The sequence below is a fragment of the Tyto alba genome, unplaced genomic scaffold (assembly GCF_018691265.1).
Source record: "Tyto alba isolate M040663 unplaced genomic scaffold, T.alba_DEE_v4.0 Super-Scaffold_1000006, whole genome shotgun sequence".
Lineage (NCBI taxonomy): Eukaryota > Metazoa > Chordata > Aves > Strigiformes > Tytonidae > Tyto > Tyto alba.
In genome coordinates, this window is record NW_024881272.1 from 16317302 (window position 1) to 16326533 (window position 9232).

Below are 9232 nucleotides of genomic sequence, written 5' to 3' on the forward strand. Positions count from 1 at the left end.
CCCGAAGATCCCCTGTCCCGCTTGCCCAACCCGGCGATGCCTGAGCGCTTCCGCCAGCCCCGCTCCCTTCCCCTATGACCCTGTGGCGGGGCTTTTCACCCATCCTCCGCCGCTACCGCTGCCTTCGTCGCCGGGCTGTCCCGCGGGCGAGGCGCCCGTAGTCCCCGCCTCTCCTCCCACAGATATAAGCCAGCGCCTCCCGCCCCGTCGGCACCTCACCGCGCTCAGCGACGCCGGGACCCCGCCGGCTCTCTTCCCCCGAGGATGCTGCCCGCCGCCGCCGCCGCCGCCGGAGGACGGGCGCTGGTGCTGAGCGCCCTGCTGTGGCGCCTGGCCGCTGCCGGTGGGTAACGGAGCGGGGCGGCGGCTCTGGCGGGGGGACGGCGGAGCTCGAGGGGCGCGGCCCCGCCCGGCCGCTGCAGCGGCGGCAGCGCGAGCGGCCCTGAGGGGACAGCGGCGCGCGCCTGGGGGCAGCGGCGGGGCCCGCGCGGGCGGCGGGGCGCGCGGTCGCCCGGGGCTGGGGCCTTCGTGGGAGGGATGGAGCCTTAAAGCCCAGAGCCGGGTCGGTGCTGGGCGGCAGCGGGGCGGCCTCAGGGGTCGGCAGCTGCTGAGCTGCGGGAACAAGGAGTGGTCTGCGAGATGTCGTTCCCTTGTTCCCGGTTCCGAGCCTGTCGGAGAGGCGGAGAAGGGGGGTGGGTTGAAGATAGTTAGGGTATCGCACAGGGAGACGATGCGTTTCCAGAGGTGGCAGAGGTTGTGAGGGGTTTTCCACCCCGGCTTCCTCCCGGACAATTCCCCGAGGCGTGGGGGCACCCGCGGCGGCATCCCGGGGTAGCCCCTCTCAAATGGAAGCGTGTAGGGCAACCGCTGGTTTTTAAAGACTTGCTCTTCCCTAAATAAATAAATGGGAAACTAGAAGCTAATGCCTTCTGTGGCAGATACAGCCCGTCGTGATTTTGAAATACACCGCATTTGTTTGGTGCTTGGACATTCTCATGAGTATCTTGAAGATTTTGTATCTTCTTCAGAAGTCGTGGATCAAAACTGAAGCATTAGACAGAACTCCGAATAAGGTACCTCTGCAACCTAGGAGCTATAACAGGGAAAATAATTTTCTTCTCATATTTCTCACATCTGCCAGGACACATTCCTTTAGAAAGATGAGCGTGAATGCCGAGGACAGGACCGAGCCTTTTTCCCCAAAAGAGCATTTCCGAGAATTAATTAACAACAACTGCTTTATTTAACTAAACGGTAACTGCAGGGAACCAGGAATTTTGTATAGTATGACTGATGGCACTCTTCTCTTTTCTGTATTTAAAGGCAGTCCAGAACTACCAACAGCAGTTAATATAACTTGGTCTTCAATCAATTTTAAAACTATACTACAGTGGCAACCAAAACCATCAGGTTACTTGTATACAGTAGAAATACACGGGTAAGTAGATAACACCAAGGTGTGTGCATTAATGGCAATTGAAGAAGAGGTAAATAGAGTGTATTTGAATATTTCTGAGACTGAGTGTAACAGGAAAAAAGCCCAAACATGAAGATTTAGGAAAACTGCCAACCCAGCTTTTAATACTTATTTGTATCCAACTATAAGAACATCTGATTGAGGCTTCCAGTTTTGCCCACTTCAGAAGTGGAGAGTTGAGCTTTAGATCAGTATTTCAGTCCTAGGGTCCGGCACAGGCCAGCTGCACTGGAGGTCGAGGCCAGGATACTTTGAAGATGTTGACACTCGGTCTGACGTACCATGTATTAGCTAGAACTTCACCTTTTTATGTCTTTCAAGGTGTCTGGACTGAGTCTTTCACCTTTAGTTTTGGGAGGTGTCTGATAAGTAAGAGTCTGCATTTTATTCTTAACGGTGAATCACAGTAAATGAGTAATTTGTCTTGCTGGGTAATAAAATTACCTTTGTTCATCTACCTCTGTCAAGACTTCCTCTGTCATCATGTTTTATGTAAGCTATGAAATATTGTGGACATAAAAAGTAGCTGTCTTATGTGAAGAGTCTAACACCTCTTTCAATACTACACAAAGACTGCCATGAAGTTCAGTAATAAATCTATGCTGTTCTTAGCTCCCATATTAATTTGTAGATCATTATTAAACATGCCCCAAGGGAAACTGCATCATCAACTCTCATACATATTAGTGAAAATATGGTACTGTAGTTTCCTCTGTCTGTAAAAGTGGCATTGAAATGAGAGCTCACTCATGACTAATGGATGAAATGCCAGTTCAATGGTCTACTCTGCTCTTTTATTCTTTAAGGGAGTGATGTGATTAATAGACTTAAAAGCACACACTTAGCAGAATGAAATTTATGAATATCTAGTTTATTTCCAGCCATTTGTGCTTGCAAAAAATTGAAGTCTGTTTGTCCAAGATTCAGTATAGAATCAGGTATAGTTCTGATATGGAGGCACTTCTTCAGACAAGTTGCTCTTATGGATGAAGTGTGCTTAAGTGTTTGCTTTCTCATCTGTATACATTTACAGCATACATTTGTTTAATCACAAAGAACAAATCTCCTCTGTCCCTTTTCAAGGCACCTCTAGGACACCATCACTAACTGATCTGTGACATCATAAGAAAGCTGGTGAAGGGAGAAGGGATTTCAGGTGACTCTTAAATAAAACTTGACTTCCTTGGAGGAAAACTCATTTGTTAATTTCCAAACAGTCAGCACTCTTTCAGTGGAGATCACACAATTTTTCTTTTCCTTTGTTCACCTGCAAAAAACAGGTGAAAGAATTGAAGCAGTAATACCTAATCTGTTTTTCCATTCTTTCTTGTTAGGAAGTAAGATGGGGAATTAACACTTTTTTCCTGGTTTCATTATTATTTCTCATGTAAATGGACCTGTGTCCTATCATTTAAAAATCAAGAGATGTGGATGGGTCATGTTTTTTGTCAATATTTATTAATTGTAATTCTGCAGTGAAAATTGCTGCTACTGTCTGGTTCTTAGTGACATTTGCACCTGCATAGATGCAAATACAAGTGACACATATGAGGACATGTTGTCACATTAAACAATTAATATTGGTGTCAACACAGCTTCCTAGGACAACTGATGTTTCTTAAGGCAGTAGTTTTCAGATGCATCAGGGATCACACTTTCAAAGTGATTTATGCATCTTGTATTTTTTTAAATGTCAACTGCAGAAAAATCCGAAATCAGAGCTACTTTCAGGTTCTATTCAAATAATAGAAAAGATTTAATTTTAAATTAATCTATGTATCCAGTAACATATTTCTGTAATTAATGTCTCATATTTTATTTGCTTGAGTCTACTTTGAATTGTGAAATATAGCTGTACAAGATAGTGGGTTTTGAGGTTTTTTCTTCTCCTTTTCAGCCTAGTACACCTGCAAGACTGTTCACTGGATGAGGAAAATCCATACAGTTTGAGGGGAAAAAATGTTTTTTAACACACCTAAATATGTAGAAGTCTAGTTGGAAAGTGCTGATGCATCTTTCTTGCTCTTTTCAGGCAGATATCTGACACCAAAAGGAAATGTATAATGACAGCAGAAACAGAGTGTGATGTTACTGATGTGCTCAGGAATGTAAAAGAGACCTATACAGCACACATACTGTCTGTAATGCCCTCGGCGATGGATAACTTCGAAGAACCACCTTTTGCAGTCTCTGAAAAATTTACACCTTATAGTCAGAGTAAGTAGGATTGCCAATTAAATCTTATCATAAACTTCCTTTCAAGATTACTTCCATTGACTTAAACAAGGTCTAGACTGGGCCAAAAGGTTTTTCCTATAGATTCTTACAGTAGCCATACTGATATCTGAGAAGATGACATTGAGGCATAAAGCTTTCCCTGTTGTAAGGGAGTGTAAGATTTTAGTTGCCATTTGTTTCTCACTGTAGTGAGTAGACCATTTTATTAATGCTGTGTACTAGATGAAGATATTTGTTAATAATCCAGGATTTCCCTGCATTACTTTGGCTCTGTAAATTTATAATAGATTTTAGGAGGGAAGGGAATAGAGAGAGGAAGAAAAAAGAGCATGTTGTGTAGAAAAGATGATGCCAGTTTTTTAATTCCACAAATACTTGTTTAGCTGTTCTTGGAAAACCGGAGATACAGAATTACACACAAAAAGGTTCCAAACTGAATGTTGTGTTCCAAGATCCACTTACACCGTACACATTTCCTAATGGAAGTTTTCAAAGTATTCGAGATATTTTCCAACATGACCTGGAATACAAACTCTATTACTGGAAAGATCAGAGTTCTGGAAGGGTAAGCTATAACTCTACTTGTTTCATATTCTGTAGTATATTATAGCTACACCATTTCTGCACTACCTTAAGAGCTAACACTTTTGCAGAGAACACTTTCTTGAAATATTTTTTTTCCTTTACAGAAAGATGCAACAACAGAAAGCCATAAATTTGAAGTAAGCATTGACAGCACAAAGAACTATTGCTTCTACATACAGGGAATCATTCCCTCCCGCAGTGAAAACCGTAATGGTCAAGAAAGCATGGTGCTTTGTACCAGTGTAGGAAAAAATATTTTAGATGGTAGGTATCTGCTGAAGTTTGTCATACAGTCTTTAGCATTCTAACAAAAAGACACTTCAATTCTGAGTATGTTTTGATACCCCTTTAAATTGTGATGCCTAAGTTATAAAATAAACTATCATCTGCTGTGTAGGTGAGAGGACAGTTTCCCATGGAAAGTTATGGGAAGAACCCACATTAAGTAGGAGTCCACCATCTTTAGCTAGTTGGGGTTGGCTTTAGGGTTTTGCTAAACCTTTTTGATTAGTTTTCAATTATCTGAGTTGATGACTGGTCACTGAGGTTGCAGATCTTATCACTAGCCTTCAGCTTAGTTTTTTTTGTTTTCCTCAGATCCTACCAGTAAGAGGTGCCATAAAAAGTGCCTGAAGGTTTAGCTCTAAAACATAGGAGTGCTGGTAACCTACATAACAGGCATTTCCAGTGACTTGTAGTTTGAACTGAACTTCAGTTATTATCTCAAAAGCTGATGATGAGGCTAAGACTTTCTTCACTGTTACATTATAAGGTCAGAAGTTGGCAGATTAACTGCTTTACTGGTGAATAAATTAGTGAGTGGTTGGTAAATCAGCCAGTCTAAGTCCAGACAAATAGTCAGGATAACACTTTATTCAATATAAATCCATCAGTATTTATTAAATAATATCACATTGCTGTACTGTATCTTTCTTCTCTACTAGATAGGAATATTTGCACTCTAAGTAGAAAAGCTCTTCTAAAATTGGCAAATTAACTCTCTCAAATTAACTTTCTTAAATATTTTTGTTCATCACAATAGTCGATTTCTAGTAAATTACAGTTTTAATAGAAAACTCTTCTACTGGTGTCTTCTAGTTTCTAACCTAGAATAAATTTCTGCTTGAACTTAGTTTCACAGAAATAATGGAGGGGTAGGAGGAATGGTTTGGCTTATTTGTGTGGTGGTAGTATAGTATATTAGTGCACTAACTAAGCTAGATTAAAACTTAGTGTGCACCAGGTGAAATAAAGCTTTACCTCAGTCTAGCAAATCCACATTAAAATTAATGCAGTTCACATTGAGGTAGTCACTCCACTTGTGTGATACTCTAAATACAGAAAGCATTTTTAAGTTCAGTGGAGCGAGTTCTAAGAGTTTGCAGCACTTTGACATTATGGTTTCTGATAACTGAATCTTGGATTTTTTTTTCTGCCCCTACAGAATATGGAGCAGAAGTCTTTATCATCATTGCAGTGATAGCAATTGCGGTCATCACTCTTGCCATTGTCCTATCAGTGATCCTGTGTAAACGCAAGAAAGCAAAAGCTGCGAGAGAAAAGGAACCACTTAATGGTGTCTAAGAAAAACTGTTGTGGACACTAGTGGAAGTTCCAAAGCAAAAAAACAAAACAAAACAAAACCCATAAATTTGGTAATTGGGTGGGTGGAGCTTTTAGCCTCTCTGATACAGGAATGCTGAAGCCCAAACTTTATGTGGATTCAAAAATCTGTTAGAGAGTCACAGATGAAAAATCCCAGTATCTGGAAGCCCCTGTGTCACTAGTGACCAGAGGATGGAAGAGTATTCTGGTGACCTGTTACAACAGCCTAACCCCGCTCATACACTCTTCCCAAGCTCCTATTGTCCTGTCTGAAACAGGGTTCTCAACTAGACGGACCTCTGACTTGATCAGGTACAGACATTATGAAACTATGGCCTTACTGAGCCAGAAGATTTACGGTATTTGTGAGGGGAAAAAAACACTACTTTTTAAAAACGTGTCCTTTACTTAACTAAAAGGAACATTTTTCTGTTTCTATGAAACAAAAACTCTATTTATCCAACTTTCTTTTAACATTATTAACTGGTGAAATGATCTGTTAGTTCAGATGTGACAAAGATGCTACTATTACTTCTGCACTTGGATAAAATTAACTTGGACTATTTATCTCTGGATATAAGCAATCAAAGGTAAACAAACTGAAACTACTGTACTGGCAACCTGTAAGAAACACTCTTGAAGTAGGTAGCTGCTGTCCATCTGGAAAGCATATCCAGATTACACTACACCTAGAGTTTTACAGGCAAGGTAACCTGATGGTTCCAAGTAAGTGTTAGAATAAATTTTTCGCAGTTTTTGAATCAGTAGTAACTCACTTCATGCAAGCACTGAATAGGTAGCAGTATTTACTGCATCTTGAACATTAATTAAACAGTTGGTGAAGGAATAGTTTACATGATACAGAATCAAATCATCTTGGTGATGGGATGTGGAGGTACCTGTTGCTTTGACTATTTTAATATTTATTTTATAAATGAGAATCTAATTTTTTTACTGGTGAGATCTGTATTTATGATGGTAATTTATACTTTTCTATTGAAATAAAGGTGACTGGGAAAATAAGACTTTCTTTTCCTTTTTTAAATGAAGCACAGTATTCATTCCAGAACTAAAGTTAAAAATTAATTTAGGAAAGTTATCTTGCAACTACCAGAAGTCTCACCAGCACCCTGCAAAATCGACTACCAGGGCAACTACTATCTGCATGGATAAAAATATGAGAAGCCACCATTCATGAACTGATGAAAGGTTTTGAAGAGTCTGGAGTTGCTTTCCAGCTGTTGGCTTATGTGAGCAGTTACGCAGTGTTTGCATTCACAGCTTCCCATTCTGACAGAAAGCAGACTAGGCATCTCTTTGGAGGTGTCACGCAGGGATTCCCACAGCAGCGCCTGTGCCACTTGTGGTATTAACATCTATTCAAGGCATTATGGGGCCTGGCCTAGAGATGAGAACTGCTGCAACCAATATTGGTATCTGCTGCTGCTTCTAATAGTGGTGGTAGGTGGACACACAAACACACAAAACAATTAACGGAAAAAAAAAAATGCATCTTGTAGCCAGTGCTAATTGGCTGTATAGATCAAAGCTTTCAAAGATTTCAATCACATTTATGAGAAGGAATGACACGAGAAACAATGAACATGACAATCTCCAAATTTTTACAGAATTGTATTTTATGTTTTTCATCCCTATTGTATTATAGATACCTTCTTTGTATGGATTAGGAGTCCTGTGAACATGTGAGTGTGGTCTATGGAAGTTTTCTTTGTTCTTTAATTCCCTTTTTTATAAGAGGAAGAAAAACACCAACATCCCATCCCGAAAAACCCTGTTTGGTTAATATTAGGCAATAAATGCTTAATGCATTTTCTGCTGATGCATAAGCCTTGTATGGAGGAGGAATCTTACAACAGCAATCAAAAATATGAGAGTGCTTGTGGGAGTAAATTTAAAAACATCCCAAAGCTGTCATCATTACTTCCCTTCCCTGGGCTGTTCCACTTCCTCAGCTTCATTCAGTGCCAAACTCAGAAAAGGGAAGCACTCCTAGGAAAAGGGAAGCCTGTAGGATACGACATAGCATTTATTGAACTAGACCACGCAGTTTGTTGTCACAAGCTGCACAGAATGATGTTATAAATCATGCTTCATTACTTCAGACATTTTTGGTTTGTTCTGAATATGAAGGTTGTTTTTATAGAAAGACAGACAGAAAGAACATACATAAACATGCAAACAAGTGCCTTAAATGGCATGAGTGACCGACTACAGCACAAGTTCTGGAAACCTGAAGCACTGCTGTTCCCTAACTGCAGTATGTTCCAACAGTGCTGAGTAACCAGCATCACGGGGCTCACAGATCCTATTTCAAAGAGGTTTTTTGCTGTTTGTGGAGACGGTTGGGAAAGGGGCTTTTTACTGCAAGCTTCCGGAAGTATTATCCCTTGGGCCAGTGTACTGAGCCCACGCAAAATATTTTATACAGAGATTTAACTTTCTCAGAGTATCAGGGAGAACAAAAGGAATTGTTGACTAAAGGTTCACTAGGAAGAAAGGCTAGATCCTATCTACAACACTTCAGCACTATACCCGTTTAAGATGGAGCCAGCTACCCAGGGAATTGGTGTGAGGAAGAGGTGGCTTTCCCTACATACCTAAATACCCTGGCTTATCTTCTGAGCAGGTTTGTTTAAGCAAGTGTGTTACTACTGATGCTTCTGGTTCCCCTGTTCCGCTTTTCTCCTTGTCAGCTGTTGTAGAAAAAGGTATCCAACTATTTCACATGGAGAAAAACATTTGCACAATTCCCTGACGCAGTACTTGTGTTCTCTCCTTATACAAATCAATGTGTAACATCGCATACTGTAATAAGCCACTTTCATTTCACAGTACTGCTTTAAAACCACGTTCTTCTTCATGTGAGTGAATAAAGACTGTTGTTGTCATGCTACTTTTCTGCCAGGCCTAACAGCACTACAGACAATAAAATTACTGCCATTACTTAAAATGGACAACTGTCCAGGACTTCATAAATGTATATATGATAGATATGTCAGCAAAGATCTTAGCTAATCTATTTCCAGCAGACTCAGCTTTCCACTGTGAGAAAGCTGCTGCTGAGAGGCATGTAATGATAAGAATGTGATTATAAGCTTAACTTGGATCACTAGTTATGTGGCAACTCAGGACAAAGAGTTCCTGCATTAAGTGAGAATGAACAGCTGTGATAGATTACCTTCTTTCAGTTTTGTAATGCCGATTATTTTGCACATTACGAGTGATTGCTACACAATCTCAGAACCTTGTAATACACAGGAATGAGTGGGCTTTGGGAAGTCGCAAACCCAAGAGTCAATTGAGTAG

The 9232-nt window shown here is 40.8% G+C and overlaps 1 protein-coding gene across 1 annotated transcript; it reads left to right on the forward strand.

Annotated features, from left to right (window-relative positions):
• The first annotated feature begins 224 nt into the window (after positions 1-224).
• Positions 225-6928, forward strand: F3 (coagulation factor III, tissue factor). Its single transcript, XM_042784397.1, has 6 exons — positions 225-343; positions 1324-1438; positions 3510-3694; positions 4099-4280; positions 4405-4564; positions 5745-6928. Exons 1-6 carry the CDS (start codon positions 265-267, stop codon positions 5882-5884), a joined length of 861 nt encoding a protein of 286 aa, XP_042640331.1. The 5' UTR covers positions 225-264; the 3' UTR covers positions 5885-6928.
• Positions 6929-9232: the final 2304 nt, after the last annotated feature.